This window comes from Genypterus blacodes, unplaced genomic scaffold, assembly GCF_046128005.1.
Source record: "Genypterus blacodes isolate CSIRO-AG114 ecotype Tasmania unplaced genomic scaffold, CSIRO-AGI_Gbla_v1 ptg000094l_1, whole genome shotgun sequence".
In the NCBI taxonomy this organism is placed as follows: Eukaryota; Metazoa; Chordata; class Actinopteri; order Ophidiiformes; family Ophidiidae; genus Genypterus; species Genypterus blacodes.
This window is the reverse complement of record NW_027466898.1, coordinates 2697674-2718149: the sequence shown is the minus strand read 5'-3', so window position 1 is coordinate 2718149 and position 20476 is coordinate 2697674. Positions and strand designations below refer to the sequence as shown.

The following is a 20476-nucleotide window of genomic DNA, read 5'->3' as shown; positions in this document are numbered from 1 at the left end:
TTAAAGCTTAACTCGTTGTTAAGATGGAAACTGCCTTAAAATTCCATTCTTACAGCTTGTTTTTATCATTGTTCAAAAAAAATCCTTTAGCGTCAAGTCTTCTTTAAATGTGTTGTTTACAAACACCCAGTGGACTATTGTGTTCGGAGGAGGGCGCATTACCCAGCAGTCTGTCGCGGAGTAATTCGCGCACAACGTCGTTTCTCCACCACAAACATCACGGTTTTGATTATAATGAGCATTAATAAAATTGTTTAAATTACTGTTTTGCAACGTTTATCGATTTTTCCCCCTTTATCCTATATCCGTTTTAGTTAGCGAATCCTCACATTCGTTTTTACAAGCGGTTGAATGAATAGTTGAGACTGTACAAGCATAGGCAGTTGTCATTAAATGTTTATTGGATTTAATAGTTAGACTTCAATACAAAACATCACTTTCATAAATTATTTCAGTGAAGGAGACATGTAATGCCATCCAGTGCAAGTATTTGGCTTTAAGCCTTCCCAGAAATACACATAGAGAATTATACAAATCAAACAAGCTTCTGAACACAAACATAATATAGATACTGCTATAAATACCAAAGTAATTCAATACTGTTAATTGTCTGAACCTGTCAGACATAGAGGAATTATTTAGCTAATCTGGAATCTGATGCAGATGCTGCTTTTGAGAATATTTGGTTAATGGAGCCAAAGTTTTGGCCACCATAAACTGAATTCACAGATGATCGAACGGAGAGGTGCCAAAGGTCACTCTTTGATTTCCAGATCTAAGCCTTCAAATTGTCTGTAGGACAATGCTGAATGTTTTAGAATCATCCAACGTCAAGGGTGGCTAATAAATTCACATCTCAGAAAGCACACACACATCATATAACAGCCACTTTAACACAAACGCTGCATCACATTGTCCCTGACGCCCACACAGGAGAGAGACATGGGTTCTGCCATATTACAGCAGTTTTCCAAATGATCCCCAAGGTGTTGATTTCTTCCTCAGTAGTACATTCTTGAGGAATCTGAGCACTTGAGGAGGTCGTACTTCACATAGCCTACACGATCCACCTGCCTGCGGCTATTCATGCGCCAGTAGAAGCGTTCCCGGCAGAAGTAGATATTACCTGAAGTGGACATTTTCAAGTTATATTAACACATAACAGATCAAGTGTAATTTGATTGTTTTGTGTCTAAATGTAGAAGTTGTATGTTTGAAATTTACAGGATTATTTACCTCTGTACATGAATACATCATGAGCATCGCTGGGGACACCACCAAAGACTAAGTCTGTGTATCGGGGGTACCCTTTGTCAATTGTCTGGGCCTTTACGTCAAACCTGTTTTAATGACACAAATATGCACGTTAAACAACATTTTTTGTTGGGAAAAACTCAATACCTGTCACTGATCCCTGGACACAAACACATTTATAAACACATTATCAGCTCACCTCCAATAGTTCTCCCCGCTGAAAATCAACACTTTGCCTTTTCCCCTCTGCAGTGTTCCCTCCACTTTCTGCACAGTGCTGGGCAGGCCGAGCTTTTCTATGCTGCGGGGACCCAGAACTTTATTTCCAGTGTACACCCAGAATCTGGTCCCTGTGAGTGGAAAATAAAATTGATGATGATGAGCATCGTTGATGCATTTGTTACCTGTCCCATACACACACACAGGCATCACAGGAAGCTGCGTTACCTGAGAAGAAGTACAGCTTCTTGGTCAAAAGGTCTTCAAAGGCAGAGTCGATGACTGCAGGCAGAGCTGACCACCTCTCAGAGACAGAAAACGGACCTCTGAGCCCGATATCCTTCGTGTTGGACATCTTCCAGTAATGTCTGTAAACATTTGAGACAAAAATCAACACCACAATCCTACAAATGTACTTAACTGGTTTACAGTGTCATTATTATGCCTGCACAGGTATAGGAGATCGGATTTGTTTACCCGTCCAGGAAGAAATGGAGCTCTCCTGCAATTACAGTGATGGTGTCGAATTTTTCCTGCCTGCAGGCATCTTTGGTGGGATCCACTGGTCGTGTAGCGGGGGTGGGTTCAGGTGAAGCTGTGGTTTCAGTCTCATCGGGGTCTGGGTAGGAGGTGGGGGCAGGGGTGGCGGGCTGAGGAGGGGTGGGATCAGGGCCTGTTTTACGTCCTGAACAAGAAGGATACATTTGTTTTTTAAGAGAATGTTGCATATATTAACAACTGCAGCAAGAGCGCCAAATTATACAAAAAATATTGCATCATGACGTACCATAGAGAAACTGGATGCCTTCAACGTCATCTTCATGCAAGGAGAAGTCTTCCACATAGCTGTACATGGGGAACATGAGGGCCTCTCTAATGTTGGAGTGATCCAGACCCAAAGCGTGTCCAAACTCATGGGCTGCTACCAGGAACAGACTGTAACCTGGGATATGACAGGAACAAGGATGATGAATAATCCATGATATATACTGATGAATGTAAAATCACAGCACCTTAATCCGGCTCTGCTTTCAGTTGCGCTACTCACCTCTGTCGTTACAGAAGCCCCACTTTTGGTCGTTGTCGTAGCTGTCAGTGGTGGCGCACCACAACTTTCCGTCACCTCGCCCCTCACTGGTGCAGGAGGTGTACGTCTTACCCAGGAACACAAAGGGGAATTGGCAAGGCTCTCCCTCAGAATTTCCACCAATTACAGCGGTGTCTGTACAAACATAGGCCAGACAATAAGAAAACAAGCCACCGCACTGGCACTCTGCAGTATTTAGATACTGTGGCTCCTGTCACTCACCATGATTGGGACAGAATCCATATTTCTTGTCCGTGTCAAAGTTGTCTGTGGTGGCGCACCAGCGGTAATTGTCACTGCGGCCCTCTGTGGTGCAGCTGTCATATACATCCCCCAGAAAGACAAAGGGGAAGACACACGGGGATCCATCAGCATTCCCTCCAAACGTGGACAGAACTGTCAGAGAGAGAGAGAAACAGAGGGTGGATAAGCAGGTGAGGAGACAAATTCTGTGAGCATAAAAAGCAGATTCTCTCATCTGGTGACATTTGAGCTTTGCGATCAGAGAATAACATGTCAATCTTACGTTCACTTGGGCAAAAGCCGTATTTCTTGTCCCTGCTGAAGTCGGCAGTGGTTGCACACCAGGGCAGGTTGTCTGTGCGGCCATCAGTAGTACAGCTGTTGTAGGATTCGCCCTCAAAAATGAAGGGGAAGTGACACATGGCACCATCGGCATTCCCAAAGCTAGTCTTCACAGCTGGGGTGAAACAAAGAGTATGCATTATTTAGTGTAGTTAATAATAAGCACACTAGGGGGAGACATCTTCACATGAATAGATGGTTGATTTTTGATGTGTCTGCCATTACCTGGTCCTGTTCCCAGGGTCCAGAATTCATCGTCGTCAAAGTGGGCATCTCCCTGCACACCCTCACCAGGGGGGTAAGCATGGGCCAGGAGACCGTCCTTACCATCAAATGGATATAAGTCTCCATGGTCTGCAAAGACGAGGAAGAATTCTCATCAATATCATGCATCTGATGGATATTTTAGACTTGTGTTTTACAGTAAAAAACACATAGGAGATGAACATGTAAAGGATTGTGACCTACTAGCTTTTCCAAAAGAAATCATGATGTCAGCAGTTCCGTCATAGAGGCGGGTGAAGCTCAGAGGGGTCACTTCGCTCCACACTTTGAAGGCTCTGGCAAAGGCGTCGTCAATCAGAGAGGGAGCCATGTCTGGGGAGTAGTTTATAACCCTGTGGAGAGGAGAATCAAACATCCACCATGTCAGATACATGCCTGCACATCTGATGTACTGTATGTGATTTCTTCCTACAAAGTTTGAGCCTTATGGTATCCCAACAAACACATTCTATCTGTTTACTCACCTGTAAGTGACATCATTATGGTCCCATTTTAGATCTCCATCAAACGTCCTATAGTTGCCTACATCAGGGACCCCACAGCGAGGCTGCTTCATGGCATCCAAGGTGGGTTTGTCCAGCTGTCCACTCTCCTCCAGCCCCATCTGCCTCTGCAGCCCCTTCAAAGCTTTGGCAGTGGACACCATGGACTGGAAGCCCCTTCGATGCAGCTTTTCAATGTAGCCGAACCTCCTCAGGTAACTCTGAAACAGGACATGTGAAAATACATTCATGACTTCAGCGAGATGATAACATTTGTGATAAGAAGGCACAAATGGGTGACGTTCCAATTGTTGCAATATACAGTATTCTGTAAAATATGCTGCTAAAATGTTTTTTTTTTGACTTTGCACTAGCAGTCTGACAGGGATAGAAAAGCTTGTCTGGGTAATTGCACTCAATGATAATCTATCAGGACAAAATGCATCATCTGCTACTCACATCTGCCAGCTCGATATCAGTCATGTTTTTGATGACATCTCCTGGGAAGTTGATTAAGACGGACTTGACAGGAACGCTCCATCCATCCTGCACGCTCAGCCCCAAAACAAGCACAACTAATGCATAGCCTCTCATGGTGAGACTGAGAACAATAAAATATTCAAAAAGTTCTTCTTCTTGATGAAAATAACACCAAAGAAAAGTCTTAGCTGAAGCTCAGCAGTGTTCTCCGTCCAAAGTTCCTTTTTGTTTTGACTGGAGGCTTGTTGTCGTCCTGCTTTGTGTCCGTGCTGTATAGGAGCCTGTATTTATGCTGCTGTAACATCTTAGTCACTTTAACTCGCCCCCGCCTCCATCTAACCTCAACCCTCCCACTCTCTGTAGATTTGACAGAATGCATGGGTTGAATGGACATGGGGAATTTCCAAAATAGCCTTACCTAACAGCTAATGAGTGTGGAAATAATTGTTCTTTTTTGGAGTTAGTTAATGCTGCAAAGGGTGTTGCTTTGTTAGAGCAGCCGGATACGACCAGTTAGGCTGTGGCACATCATTAAGTTCACAACCATAATCTGTTATTAACGACTTCATTTGTTGATAAAAGTTTGATCAAATGACAATTCATTCCAGAAGCTGCATACTAAACCCCTGAATCTGCAGAAACTTTGATTAAAACAACACAAGAAGGCTCCCAAAATGTTTCTGACTCCTCTTGTCAGTCAGTGACAAGAACACACAGCACTCATCATGGGACTCAGCCAGACACTTTTTAGTCAAAAAGTAGTGATATTATGACGTTTGGTTCCACTTTTCTGTTTTCATAAATAGAAGATCATTTCCTCTTTACATAGCGAATAAGGTGTCAAACTAGGTCAAGCTCAGACTGGATTATTTACAGATACGTTCTTTGATTTACAGACAAATTGAAAAGAACTGTGCTGTGTTCTTTAACGTAGCGAGTCAGCCTGGGATCGTCTGTAATAAATAAGCTAATAATGTAATATAATAAATATTTAAAATAATAAATATAAGTTTTGTATGACAAATGGTGCCGTCAGTGCAGGAAAAAGAACAAAGAAGTGCTTTGCCTGCAAATTTGATTCATTGCGGTAATAGGATCTTGTGGTTTGTAAACTTCATGAGAACCATCTACTTCATCATGACTACACACCGATGATGACGCAACATCCCCACTCTTTAATCACTGAAATGATACAATTCACCTACAATATGGTTTAATCGGTAACGAGCATAGCAACAACCGCCTCTGTATTTTTCCCTGGAAGAAGGATTTGACTTCTGTATTTATGCTGCAGACGTCTTTACTTGGTATTTGGTTATAAAGACGCTGGACTTGAGTATCATGCAAATGCTCGTCTGTAATCTGTAGAAATACAAACTATGCTCGCTGGCATGTGTGGGCTTATGTTGGTATTTTGGCGGTAAGTGTGTATCAAAGTGGTGTGGCTAAGGATGTGTCCATGGCAGCATATCATGAGTCACTGAGCTCCCACATGAAGGGCCAAAGCTGGAGATGAGGGGCTTTTTCTGCTGCTGACACCCTCCAAATCTGGGCAAACATGTTTACTTAGTTCCTGCGCCCGCATTCTGGATGCAGGAGAATAAACACTCCTCTCCTCCGCCTTGTAAATGTAGGTCACTGGAAACAAAGCCAAGCAATCTGATTGAGACTCTATAAAACTGTCGAGAATTAATCGCACCCCCTCTTTTACAGACACTCGGGGGAATCACAGTATGAGGTCCAGAGCTGCACAGTAAATTTCTCAGGACAAAGAGCTGGAGGAGGCCTGCGGTTTGATTAGCAAGATATCCTTCCTCTTTTATGCATAGATGGTTTCCTGTTTTGGTTAGATGCTTTGCACACATTCTGACACACACATGATGGTCCCACTGTGGGCTAACCTCTGTTTGCGGTGACTCAGAAACATTACCGTATCTTTTAATGATTAAGTACTTTACACATAGATTTCTGTAGTTATAAACTAAACTGAAAGCCGAATGTGTCCTGCAGACTTACACGCACAGAACGCTTACACTCTGGAGAAATGTGTCCTTTTGTTCACATTTACACCCCAGTTTATTCTTTATCCCATTTGTGTGAAACTGATATCACAACAGAGACGATTCATATCAAATGTAATTCCCTCTGAGCAGAAAAATCACATTTTATTGTCTGAATCTGATTTTCTACACCTAAAAAACATGTTCGGTATTTTTTAATATACAAGAGAAGTCCCAGCCAAAGAGTGTAATCACATTACACAGGCTCATATACACACACACACACTGAGCTTCATCCAGACTAAAGCGGCTCTGCGTGGCCTCAGATTGAGCCGTCAGCTCACATTGGATGCAGTTTTATGCCGGTTCAGACGCAATCATTGGGTTATTTCTGGTTTTGTGCGGCTCTTCGGAGGATCCCCAGGCCTCCTTTGAAAACATCTGCCACTCATTTCACATGGCGTCAAAGACTTAATGAACACGGCTCCACACGTTAACAAATGCCACATTTAATTTGGTTTTGCCACCGTACACACACTCTCTCTCTCTCTCTCTCTCTCTCTCTCTCTCTCTCTCTCTCTCTCTCTCTCTCTCTCTCTCTCTCTCTCCTCTCCCTCTCTCTCTCTCTCTCTCTCTCTTTCTACGTCTGGTGCATGACCTTGAAAAAATACACATTTTTGTTCCCGAAAAAGGGCCTCAGTCACCACACGGCCTATTGGCACACGCCATGCAAACCGTATGAGGCTGTCAACTGCGTCATCACACAACTGGATAATATCATAGTGGAGCGGCGTGAATGTCGCAACACAATGTGGGCTGCATGTGTGTATATACTCCTACAGATTCCTCCTCTCACACTTGATTTCTCAACCTGGCCTGTGACCACTCTGATGTTTACTCATGAAGTAGAAGTGCTCAATATGAAACTCCAAACCCCCAAACTTCAGGCTCCATCTTCCCCCCACTCCTGAATGTTTACTGTTCAACACTTTTACTTTACAGCCAGTTTTGTGACTTTGTCCTTAATTGTGACAAGCCCTGTTTAGTTTCACGCTGCCTCGTTAAAACTCGCTGTTTATGTGTGTTATGCTATGTTTCTAACACGCCGTTATAAATGCAAAAATCGCTTCCTGTCTGCCACAGTTGATGTGGTTTCTTGGCCCGCTTCCCTCTTCAGCTGAGTTGAATTTTATGGTGGCTGGTTTGTTGACTTTGTGGTGGGACACAGAGACTGTACGACACACACACACACACACACACACACACACACACACACACACACACACACACACACACACACACACACACACACACACACACACGTGGAGGGGATGTAACCCCATGGCCCCGTCCAGGTACTTTACCAGGGTCTGCTGAGTCTGCTGAGCCACTCTGTTATTCTGGGAAGACAAAAAAGAAAGGTGGAGTTTTCGAATCCCACATCTCCTCCATCAGTTTGTTTTGGCCTGAGAATCTTGTTATTTCTCTTTCATATTTCCTCTGAGTGAACTGATCAACTTTGTGTTGCGGGGGTGAAAAAAAATACTTACCGGTATACTCCAATATTTGCAATTTCTTTTCGACTTCTCCTTCACCTTTCAGAAGGAAATCTTGTCACCTTTAGGCTACCATGTTTATCTGATGTGTATGAAGCTAGAAGTTAAATTCAACCTGACATTAATACAAGATCATTTACTGTAAAAATTCTAATTATCAAATTTGTAAAACCCTGAGCTTCAGAATTGTTGAAAACCTGGTATTATTGTATCTACAATGAATGTGTCAATTGTTAATTTATTGATACAGTGAGCACTTATACACTTTAATCTTTGTACTTGGAATATTTTTCTATTTTGGTTGTTGCTCTGTAACACCATGTGAAATGTTTCATCATCGACATATTTTGTAACACTTGTGAATTTGTCAACAGACAATAGTTGAGGAGAGGATTGGCACAGAAACATGCTTACGGAATGACCCACAAAGCAAATAACACAGCTGCAGCAAAACTGATCAAAACAAGTGTCTGACCAGAGAGCACAAAGTGTATACACCAGCACGGCTGTGATGAATCATACGTCAGTATGATACGTTTGTCAGAAATAATTCCATGAAGAAACATGAATCCAGCAGCCATCAGTCATCTGAGTGCAGCATTGTCACAGCACAAGAGGCTGTGACTCATCAGACAGGAGTGATACACTAAACAGCCTCATTACAGCCAGACTCTGACTCACCTGTCAGGATGATAGACGCTTCACTCATTAATTCTCTGTCTAATAAGGAAATTAAACACTTAGATCTTAGTTCTATGTATTATTTTGAGTCACTGATGAGACTGAATGATGGAAATATTTGACCAAACACGGTCCTATTGTATTGTATGTATGATGATTATTGATTCAAAAGGATCTTAAACAGATCACAAACAGTTTGGACTTTGAGTTTAGATTGTTATTAATTGTGTCAGAAATCGTACTTTTAATCACAATAAGAAAACAAACAAACAGGGGGACCTCAAGCTTGACAACATTCCTTTTGACTCATTTAGGGTTTGCAAAAATAGATGAGACTAAGCTGTGGTGATGTCACTCATGTCATGCAGTTACTGTGACAAAACTGACAAAGAATAAACAAAAACAACTTTTCTATTGAATAATCAGCACTCTGTCAACATCTGGAACACATCAGCGCATGACGGCGGCTCTTTATCTGATGTGGGAAGTGATATTCCAGCACAGCGCCTGTGATCAGAGCACAGGACTGCGTCAAACCTCATCAAAGCCGCAAAAAGCTGCGTTTCATATAAACTCAATGCTCCTTATCACCGTGTGGAATCTCTCACTTCTCGCAACGAGTCTGTGGTGCTCACTGACCACAAATGTAAACTTCCTCTGCTTCCAGGTGCTCGACAGGATTGGGCCACTTGTGTTCCAGTGAGCAAGGCAGGATGTGACCAGAGCCAAAAGGATACATGTTGTAATGACATTTTGTAATGATTCTGTATGTTGGCATAGCATTCCTGGCACTCAGATGTGTAACTTGTGGCTAAATTATCATCATGATGCCTTCATGATGAAATGATTGAGTGATTTACATTAGTGTGCATTAACAAGGATGTTAATTGAGATGGAATGAAAACATGATACATAAACAAAGGTTACGTTTCCTATTAGGGACTGAGGTCACTTTAAAAGCTACAATATGTAACCTTTATAATACTTATAAATATGTATTCTGTAAAGTGATGGATGGTGACATAATCACAATGGAGAAGAGAGTCAGGAGGTGAAGTGTGTGGATGTTTGTGTGTTATTATTTAGAGGGCCGGGTTGGCAGCCGGCCCTGCAGATTGCGTCTGCTGAGGCGTTGGCTGCCACTGCAGGTCCTCGCAGGCGGAGCTGTGTGGTTGTGTTGACTTTATGGACAGCCATCTTTCACCGCCGCTGTTAAAAGCTAATTACTGCCAGTCATAAGCAGCAGCCTTTATAGGCGTGTCATGCTCAGCTCAGCCACAACATGAGCCACCATGGAGGCTGTTTGCCCCGAATATCATAGCTTATTTAAGTATTTTCTTTCTCTATATGGAGCAACGCCTTTATAACTATTTAAAGAGTTGTTTTCCAAAATCTGTTGTCTACACAGAGGAGAGGGGCTGTAATTCAAAACAAAGAAGTAGAGCACTTTTCCTTTGCCTTATCGCACAGCTGCCATCCAAACAAAGAGGCTGCTGCTTACAAGCGGTGAGTCTGAGAAACAAATTTGGAAGAGCCGTGTTTAGGAAAAAAAAGGGGAAAAGGGACGGGAATTTCCCCTTCCTGATAAAGGACAAGCAGCTGATAGCCGGCGGGAAGTGAGTCAGACTCAACGCTCAGGCAGCCGCTGCACACTCGGGCTCAGACTTGTCGAGGCAGGCAATTATCCTGCTTTCCGTGCGTGTTTCCTGGGGTTGGAACTCACTTTTACCGTACGTCCGCATGGGTCGCCGCAGTTTGAACTCCCAAGATAAATCCCCCCCCCCTCCCCACACACACACACACACACACACACCAGGACAAAAACAAAGATGGCTTTTCACACGCTGTATCATTTTCCTGTCTTCCAGTGATGCAGCTTCAACCCTGACATTACTGCCGGCGGTTGCACATCTGTTGATGACGCGGCTCGTGATACTGATTTGGACGTTCAGACCACTTACGCTGCATTTTTGCCCACTTCAGTTACAAATGACCGAGCCAGTTCACTCAAATCAAAACAACTATTATCCACCTAAGGGAGTGGTATGTTGCTTACAAACAATCACTGTTATCCAATAAAGCAAAACAATGCAGTGCTCTTTTAACACTGATTTTTTAAATGTCATTTCTTTTGCCTTTATGCGGCAATAGAAGTATTTCACAAAAACCTCAGCAACAACAACAAAAAGCTACTGAGGGTTAGTGGGACAAGAAGCTCTTTTTGGTGTGATTTGGGTGAACTTTAAAAAGCTTCGCCTGAAGGTATAAAAACCAAAAAACTGAATCCATACTTGTTAGAAAACCTTGTACGTCATGTTGCATTTAATGACCCAGTGTGTCATCAGAAACACTGTTGGCCATGGCGCCCTGCTGACGCTAATGACAGAGCAGATTTACACACACAGTGGGAGATGCGAAGGCGATTTTAAAGGGAAGGAGGAAACATTGAAAACAATTGAATTCTGGGTTTATATTCATTTGATGCAAGTTTGAGGGCATAAAGTTTCATATTCAGGCTGAAACGTTTTATATATATATTTAAATGAGCATCACATCCTCTCATATTTTGTTGAACTGCACTGGATCTCCCAAGAATGCAGTAAAACCAATATTTGATTATGTTAATGCCCTTAAACATATTTACATTACACAGATAATGGGTTAATATGCTGAACATTATTATAAAGTAGGAGCAAGCGTCTGAACTTAAATCTTAAAACCAGGCTGCTGGCACCACCAGGCTCCTGTTTATGTTCTTGTGTGTCCTAGATCCGTCATTTTGTGTTGTAACTTTTAATTAAAGAGTTTTGGGCCGTTTCATCCCACTTCCACCATCTAATTCGAGACACAAGCCGCCTCGAGGACATTAATTAGTTTCTTCAGATGAGCCATGGAGGTCTTTGGAGCGTCCATCAAAGTGTTGAGGACGTGTGAGGACGCTGGACGGGCCAGACGAGCCTGTGGGAGCAGCGTTAATGAAGGAACCAGATTTGACCCCCGGTGACCCCTCCATGACAGCGTCGCGGCCCCCCTCGGTGAGCACTCCTGGCACTGCTCCATCACACAGAAGCAGCATATTCCTCTCCCAGCAGGGGGCACTGTGTCATAAGGAGCGCAGGAGGGAGAGAGCTGCAGATGGGAAGTGTGCTAACGGGAATGACTGGCGGGAAGGAAAGGTAACATGACGAAACACCCACTTACATGAAAACTCCTTCAGCCCAGGAAGTAAAATAAATTTCAACAAACCCACAAAACTTTCCAGTGCGTTTAAAAACTATTTTAACTATTTTAATTAAATACTGCGAACCGCCCTGCTTTCTCTTCTATTTTGGTGTCAGACAGCAGACGAGCCTCCCCTGCATGTTGCGGCCTCACTGTCAGACTGAGCTGTCTGCATAACCAAGGTGAAGATTTGTAGAGCTTAAAAAAAGAAGAGGACATAAAATATTGATGCCTGAGGTCTAATTTTGTAAAATCCTTCACTGAATAATTGATCGCCGAGGGAAAGCAGTTTTTATTTGCAGCAGCTTGAATCCTTGTTTTCACACACACAAACACACACACACACACACACACACACACACACACACACACACACACACACACACACGCACACGCACACGCACACACAGACACACACAGACACACACACACACACACACACTCGCGCGTCAATGTTGTTTCCCAGTCAATATTCCACGCTGGGCCTGTGGGTTGGATGAAACCGCTTCTGAATGGTGATAAAAACAACCGATCTGACTGTTTTGTTTCTGTTAAAGCTCTTTCTTTGTGGGGTTTGAAATGATGCCACACAATCTGCTCACTTGCAGTTAGAAAAGCTGCATGCAATTACATCCTAATGTGCCATGTTCTGTTGTTTCTGGCAGCTGATTTAGAGCAGAAGTACAAATGCTTTATTCCAAATCTTTTATGCTTATTGGCTTTGGATGCAGCGCACACTGGGCTGTCACAGCACCGACACAGATGCTCACACAGCAAACGCCAAATATGACTCTCAGTGAAATCACACATGCGTAATATTACAGTTACAGCTGCGTGTTGGTGTGTTGTTCCCCTTTAGACATCACACTGTCACGCAGCAGATGCAGTGTAGCGTTAGCATCATATTGTTTCTTTTATGTAGGTGTGATCGTTCTATCAGCTATCAAAGCTCTGGACAGATGTCGGCGCCGGTGTGTAAAGAGTTCTGACAAGGACCGGCACGTTTCAGAGGGGCAACCCGGGGCGAAACATGCTGGCTTATTCATGAGTCCTGATCAGAGCGCAGGTATATCAAACCGCTGCTGTATTTTTAATGGGGGAAAAAGCCATTTGCTGGGACGTAAATATCATGCCGTGTGTTTCCCCCCTCGGCCTGCCCTTCCGGATTCAGTGGTCTGTGTTAGATCTTCAGCTAATGGACAGAGCAAAATATTGACCTGAAGCATGGTAGGAAGAACATGGCTCCCTGAAGAAACATCGACCCAGATACTGTAGGTGCAGGTAGGACGCTGCAACACGATGCAGAGAGACCAGGTCATGCTCTGATATTTAAAAGCTTCATCGCCTGACAAAGCATCGTTGTAAACATTGTGTAGGGAAACATTTATTGAATCTGACGCACTCTCGTGAAATGTCAGGTTGTGTCCCCTCCCCCCCGTTCCCTCACGGAGAAATATTGGCTTTGCTGCATGTGAACATGAAGAGTGGGAAAGAGAATTCCCTCTTCTTCTTCCCCCAGGATCTGTGGTTCACGCTCACGTTAGCACTCTGCACAGAAAGGTCACCTCTACGATTCTATTAGAGTTAAAGCGCCGCTGTTTCCTGTCCCCTTATTTGAAGTTCTTATTGGTGGTCTGACCCGATAAGCAGCCTCTTACTCTGAAACTCTGGGTAGGAAATACAGCCAACGTGATAAAATAGCCTCAAAGACGGAATCATTGGGTTTATATACATCATTGATTTATAAAGGCTTTTTCTGTAACAGTTTATCACTTAAAGCTGAGATTATAGCTGCAGAGTTTCCTGTTCTGCAGCAGCAACATCTCAAAGAAGAGGCTCAAATAAATTGTGTGAAGGAAACCCAACAGAGGCTGATTAACACTCCGATTACGCAATCGGCCCAGGAAGTTTTCACACAGGCTTGCCAGCTTGTTGCCTTTCGGATGATAACAATGTTTCTGTTGGCGCCGAGTCAGAAATCTGAGCATTGATTCTGCCGTTTCGCCCCAACCTGATTTAAAATACACGGGAGGAGAATATTATAGGCGTGTCGATATGCTGGAAGAGAGTCTAAAGTGACTTCAAATCAAGCGGAGAGATAAGAAACTTTATCTTAACTTCAGCAAACTGCTCACTGCATGTGCTGAGTCACTGGAGATGAATCAACACAGGAAGTGACGGCTACAAGGAGGAAGTCAAGTCAGATAAGAACCGTTCACACGAGGAATCTTCAAAACAACCACTCAGATGCATGATGGGTAAAAGCTTTCACCGCTTTCCAACTTAGAAGCTTCTACTTATTCAGAATAGCATTGTTACATCTTTATTCATTCACTTTTATCCTCATGTATGTGTGTGTGTGTGTGTGTGTGTGTGTTATGTACAGTACACCTGGCCTGCATGTTCCACATAAAGACACAGGTGGCAACTTCACCCAACAGCGCCAAAGAAAAGGGTGATACAAAAAATGTCTCACTCCCACATGAGAGATTGTCAACCAGTTACAGTCAGTGTGTATCTGCACAGGATCACTTTACATTCTCAGTAGAGTGTTTGTACGTCAGTGGCATCAAATGTTGTTTCATCAGCGGTCCACAGATGCCCTTTGTTTTGAGATTAGACAACATGTTGAGGTGATAGAGGGAATAAAGACAGTCCCAATCTCGTTCAGGCCATTTACATGTCCATGCACATGAAGAGAAGACGCTGTGTGAGGCCGAGGAAGCCTCTCTCTCTCTTTCTCTCTGGTGGTGAGCGGAGACTCGAGAGAGACTCACAGCAGAGCAGAGGAGAGAAGCACCGGCAGGCGCAGGAGCTGGAGAGAAACCAGCTCCAAGTACGTCTCTTCACACACACACACACACCCTCCCGCCCAAGCCCACCCATGCATGTCTCTTATCTCCCTCCATCTCCTCAGTGATGGATCGACTCTATTGGAGCACCGAGGGACACAAACCCCAGTGAAGAAGAGGAAGAGGAAAAGGAAGAGGAAGAGGAAGAAGAAGAAGAAGAAGAAGAAGAAGAAGAAGGAGTTAAGGGATTACAAAAACCTGCTCTCAGCAAACACACACACACGCACACAGACACACACACTGCTGCTTCCGTTTTCCCATAGTGCCACTTGCTCTCTCACTGTTGTGCGATTAAGACCCTGAAGAAGAGGAGATCAGTGCAGTCCCTTATTTACATGATCAGTACATTCATATGATTCCTCCACACACACACACACACACACACACACACACACACACACACACACACACACACACACACACACACACACACACACACACACACACACACACAGACTAACCTGCCCTTCTGACAGTAAAACCTTTGATCCTACAGAAAATCCACATCATTCTGCTTATAACATTTGATAATCTGACACTGATCAACCACAATACCTTACAGTATATTGCACGTCTGTACTGGCCACACCAACTTTTTCTTTTCTATAATAAACAAAAGGACTTAAAGCTTAATGTCTTCATGTTGTTACTAAGATAGACACGTGTCGCTTTGAGGAAAGTCTTACGTTATTGCGAGTTTATAAATACCCTTTTGTGCCGTGTTTCTTTTCGCGCTCCTCCTCCCAACAATCTGAGGTTGGGCCCTCCTGAGTTAAAGATAAATGAACTCCCACTATTTAAGATTCAGGCTGCGGCTCGACGCGCCTCAACCGCTTCAGCTCCGCAGCGTTTTGTACCGGCTCGTATTCCTCATTAGAATAGAATCGAGATGAGGACTTGAACCAATGCTGATGCTGTGCTGATCATCTTCCGTGTAAAGCAATGGGCTCCATCCTTTTATCCTCACATGGCTCTCTGCTCCAGTAATGGCGGATGTTCTTTATCTTGTTGTGCTGGATCGGGCCTCTGGTCCTGCTGCTGCTCCGGCGTAGGTGACTGGTGGTCAGGTAGATCGGGTTTGAGGATTTCCTTTTGAGGGGGTGTGACCTGCTGCTGGTCTGGGTCAGGGACGGGGACCTCCTTCCTGTCGCTGGGTTGAATCTCCAGAGCTGGCGTGTCTTTGCAACAGAAGTACTGCTGCAAGATCTTCTTGAAAGCCATGCGGAACTTCTTAATGCGGAAGGCGTACACGATGGGGTTCACCGCAGAGTTGCCGTGGGTGAGCAGGATGGCGATGTAGAGGAGGAAGATGGGCGTTTGGCACTGCGGGCAGAAGAGTGTGATGCAATTGATGATGTGTAGCGGGAGCCAGCTGATGGCAAAGAGAAAGAGGACCAGAGCCAGAGACTTGGCGAGCTTCAGCTCTTTGTCGTAGTACTTGTTGGGGTCAGTGTGAGTGGTGGTGACCTTCTTCTTGTTTAGATGCTTGTGGATCATGTAGAAGATCTCGGCGTAGATGAGCAGCATGAGCAGCAGCGGCGGCAGAACCCAGCCAAAGAAGTTGAAGTAGACCATGTAGTCCATGCTGATGACGTTCTCAAACTGGCAGGTGATGACGAGGTCGTCGCTGATGGAGCCGTTCTGCTGCAGGCGCCACAGATTGTTCCAGCCTAACATGGGTGTGAGTCCCACCACGAAGGCCACGGCCCAACACACCACCACCGCCAGCCCCGCTCGCCGGGGTGTCACCACCCGCTTGTACCTGCGGGAGCAAACAAAAACAGCCAGGTGTCAGCACTTTGAGCGCACGCCGCCGTCAGGGAATCCACCGTTCAGCTTGGCTTCATTTGTCCTTGGGCTGACAAAAAGGAACCAAGTGGCTGTAAAGTCTTATCGTTTAATGTGAAATTCTCTCTATTTCTCACACACACACCATCACCTGGAGCATTTACGTTCTACTTGAATAAGACTCATCTCTGGACACGACATCATTAATCCTTACAGCGTTTGGCATTGCTTCTTAAATACTCCTGATAACTCACTAATTTATCACAGCAGTGCAGTAGAGATTCAACCCGCAGTGCCTGGCACGCTACAATGGACGCCTCTGACTTTCTACTGGATTCTCATTGTTCATTGTGTTTTATAGGTTGGGGGGAGGGGGGACAGAAGAAAGCCGAAGTTGCTGAGGCTGTGAAATCATAAACATGAGTCTCTACCGCGTCCATTTTTAAAAGCAGGCATGAGAACAGTCAGCTGATTCAGCTCGTGGTAAAAGGTCTGTACAGCTACATTTGGACTCATAATGGTTAACCTTAACCTTTGCTGAATTTTAGCTTAACCGCGACTTTGCCTGACTGTCACAAGTACCGTGTGCTGGAATTTGGATTAGTATCGATTAGAAAGTAAAGGTGATCAGTATTCGCAACCTTAGCCTGGGGACAGGTGTGTGTATGTGTGTGTGTGTGTGTGTCGGAACAGATGCAACACAATCAAACAGAGAGCAGAAAGCAGATAAACAGGGAGTGGCAGCAACTCTCCAAGGGCAATGACTGATGCGAGCAAAGTCTGAAAGTGAGTGTGTTAGATACAGATAAAGACCCGACAAGGACCGAGGAATGACACGAGGAAAACCTGAGGCGGTGTGAAGTCGAATGAATCCGCTCGTCTCGTAATCCTGAAAGACTTCCTCGCTTCTTAAACAGATTAAAACAATTAATTTCCTCTACCTACAGCTCGTCTTTTCAGCTCAGTCTTTTGTTTAAATCCCTGTTGGCTCCTGTGCATCAAACACAAAAGGGCAAATGAACGTGGCTTGCAGTACACGTGACTTCTTCAACGCCCTCCAGATGCTCAAGAAACACACAACCACACCCCGAGTGTTTCAAATCTACTACACTGTCGCACCAATTACAGATACACGGACCAGATGAACTAATTAAAGCTGTTAGTTAATCAGCCAGGCTGTCGTATAGGCTGTCATGTCATTAGTAGTGAGTCAGTGAATGCATCGCGTGGTGTAAAACTAGAACCCATGAGAAAACCCAGGGAACACAATAGAGCCACAGAGACTTCTAACGCCTGTGTGGAGGCTTTTAGTGGAAATACGGCTCATTATATTTATCATCACTGTCACCATCATCATCACCCTCCCATTGCTCCTGACACAGGCAGTGGATGAAGGAACTGGATGTATCCCTCTACCTATACGCCTTTAGGAGAAGGTGCAGATCTGCCTGAGGCTCCCTGCAGCTCACAGGGCCACAGATATGAAATCATCCTTTTATTCTAACTTGTTTTATTTTGTATCAGGATTGTATGAAAATGGCACAAACTTGGCCTGGAATCTGAGATTTTTCACAGATGACTGAAGCGATCATCTTATGTAAATGTGAGTCCACAAACGAGGGATTCTTGATTTTCAGATGTTGATTCCAATACAAAATGGGCATCAGAACCATCATCATAACATATTCAACATTTTCAAGACCTGTCAATCAAAGTGGGAGCAGCTGCTGGTTCCAATCCTGCATTTTCAATTTTGCTGCTGAGCCCATTTGTTGTCACACCTAGATGCAGATGTTGTACCTTGAACACCAAATGTTCCAGTTTGAAATGGGGGGGGGTCCAGTCCCCCCTGAGTGTGTGTGTGTGCCCCGGGTCAAAAGTCCGTGCACTGCTACCACATCTTACACCGCCTCACCTGCTGTGGGTCATTTACCTGGTGGGGATCTTGACCCTGAGGTAGCGGTCGATCGCGATCGCCAGCAGCGCCAGGATGGAACTTTGCGTGAGCACCAGCACCGTGCACGCCACCAGCAGGCAGCTGTAGAAGTGAGTCTGGAGCCCGATGCTGATGGTGATGGCCAGAGGGATGACCAGGGCTCCCACCGCGATGTCCGCCAGCGCCAGGGACACGATGAAGCAGAACGTGGTGTCCCGCAGGGATTTGTTAATCTTCACCGCCCAGACCACCATCACGTTCCCCAGCACGGAGGAGACCGCGATGGCCACCTCCATGCCGATGTAGAGGTACTGAGCCGGGGAAAGTGCTCCGGGCATCCTGACCGACCGCGGTGGAGCCTGGAGCAGACAAAGCAGCACGGCACGGATCGTTAGGTTACGGTGTCTTCCTCACCAGCGTCAGCCTCACTGTGTCCACGTTTCCTTGGTTACCAAAGACAAGTTGCATGAGAGGAAAATCCAGTTGCAGCATCAGCAGCAGCAGCAGCAGATGATGGTGGTGGTTCTCTGGAGCAGGTGTTGTGGTCCGGCGGCTATTGTGCGTCGCTCCTGCTCTGCGCCCCTGAGTCCACCTGCTCCCACTGTGGAGCATCTCCGTGCGCACTGAGCGTCCCAACACAGCCTCTCACTACGGGCGCATGTTGGATCAACCCGTGTTATCCGTATTTGGATTGGATTAAGTGGCGGAAATTAAGCAAAGCGCGCACACGGTCGCGTCTCCCGTGAACGTGAGCAACGGATCCTCTCTGCCTTTGTGCTTTAAACGCAATAACGCAGTTTCCCAAAATAGCTCCGTGATTCGCCGCCGCATTCAGATCCAATACACTTATTGCGAAATCACGGCAGCGATCTCTGTTTTCCGCAGATTCCACTTCTTGTTCTTCTTCTCCTTTATCCAGACCGGCCGCATTCCATTTCCCTCGAACATAGGAACAGAAACACACTTGCCTGCGTGGGACCGTCCCGTTAAAGTCAAGCGGCAGTGCAGAAAGGTGACTTGAGCCTCACGTTAGTCACTACACGCGCCTCTCTCTCTCTCTCTCTCTCCCTCCTCTCCCTCCCTCTCTCTTGCTCTCCCTCTCTCCCACGCCCTGACATTGCAATTGTTAATGGACCTTTGCTCAGTTGGTGCTTATAGTCTGATAAGAGGTGAACCGCCATCGCTGACACAGCTAAACACAGATAAAGCTTTAGAAAATGGCAGCAAGCACTGGAGGAATAAAGAATCGGACACCAAGGTGAGAAAGGATCGTGGGCAGAGTGAAGGATGGATCCCTTTGTCTCTGAGACTAAATATACTGTATTGGCAAATGAATGCAGCACTTGCTGCACAATTTGCTGCAGAATCAGACAACAAGAGGCTGGAGTTTGTAATATACATGTACTGTAATACTTCATCATGTCTGAGGCGCCGCCCTGTCCTCCAAACTGATAGGAAATCTATAATAGCATTAACAAGTCTGCAGATCTTATAATTTGCACAAATGATTTAGGTCCATTGATTAGCCATCAAATTGACCCATGCAGCCTTTTTTTCTCTTTTGTTAAGCGTGTTTTTGCTGCCATCATGTGACACACTGACCTGTTCTGTTGCTCTCTCACACACACATCATTAACCTTGAAGCAGCTGAGCGTTACAGCTGGTAAACTGGACAAACTGGAACTGGCTCCGTTGTGGTTCAAAGGTCGAGGTGGAGGCAAAAGCGGAAACGCGAGAGTCATTGTTGAACATCAGGACGTCACGGTGTGATGGAAGGGGACAGCAAAACATTCAGCGGGAGCTCCGGGGGAATGACAGGCTCCATCTGCGAGCTGAAGTGTGGTTAGTATGGACAGCAGGAGGTTTAGAGGTCGGCCAAGCTGTGGGGGGGGAAAAGAAGCGGCCATATGCTCCTCCAACAGCGACTGGCATCCGACCCATTTGACACCCGATGGCGTATAGGGTGGATAAGCAGGAGAAATCAATCACTGCAGACCAAACACAGAGAGCTGAGAGCCAAGACAGAGACTGGAAGCATACCACTCTCAA

At 45.1% G+C, this 20476-nt stretch overlaps 2 protein-coding genes across 2 annotated transcripts; both read right to left on the bottom strand.

The window, feature by feature from the left end:
* Positions 1–378: 378 nt before the first annotated feature.
* On the bottom strand, positions 379–4658 carry mmp9 (matrix metallopeptidase 9). Its single transcript, XM_076159345.1, has 13 exons — positions 4372–4658; positions 3895–4133; positions 3614–3762; positions 3371–3499; positions 3087–3260; positions 2783–2956; positions 2522–2695; positions 2261–2416; positions 1951–2158; positions 1702–1841; positions 1454–1604; positions 1237–1340; positions 379–1126 (listed from the first exon to the last, which is right to left on the bottom strand). Exons 1-13 carry the CDS (start codon positions 4504–4506, stop codon positions 1002–1004), a joined length of 2058 nt encoding a protein of 685 aa, XP_076015460.1. The 5' UTR covers positions 4507–4658; the 3' UTR covers positions 379–1001.
* Positions 4659–14751: 10093 nt separating this feature from the next.
* On the bottom strand, positions 14752–18765 carry adora1b (adenosine A1 receptor b). Its single transcript, XM_076159324.1, has 2 exons — positions 18425–18765; positions 14752–16465 (listed from the first exon to the last, which is right to left on the bottom strand). Exons 1-2 carry the CDS (start codon positions 18763–18765, stop codon positions 15667–15669), a joined length of 1140 nt encoding a protein of 379 aa, XP_076015439.1. The 3' UTR covers positions 14752–15666.
* Positions 18766–20476: the final 1711 nt, after the last annotated feature.

Coding starts and splice junctions, on each gene's coding strand:
- mmp9 (XM_076159345.1), bottom strand. CDS start 4,506: ATGAGAGGCTATGCATTAGTTGTGCTTGTTTTGGGGCTGAGCGTGCAG. Junction 2,957..3,086: donor CGGCTTTTGCCCAAGTGAAC/GTAAGATTGACA, acceptor TCTCTCTGACAG/TTCTGTCCACGTTTGGAGGG. Junction 1,605..1,701: donor GAAGCTGTACTTCTTCTCAG/GTAACGCAGCTT, acceptor TTCCACTCACAG/GGACCAGATTCTGGGTGTAC.
- adora1b (XM_076159324.1), bottom strand. CDS start 18,765: ATGCCCGGAGCACTTTCCCCGGCTCAGTACCTCTACATCGGCATGGAG. Junction 16,466..18,424: donor AGGGTCAAGATCCCCACCAG/GTAAATGACCCA, acceptor TTGCTCCCGCAG/GTACAAGCGGGTGGTGACAC.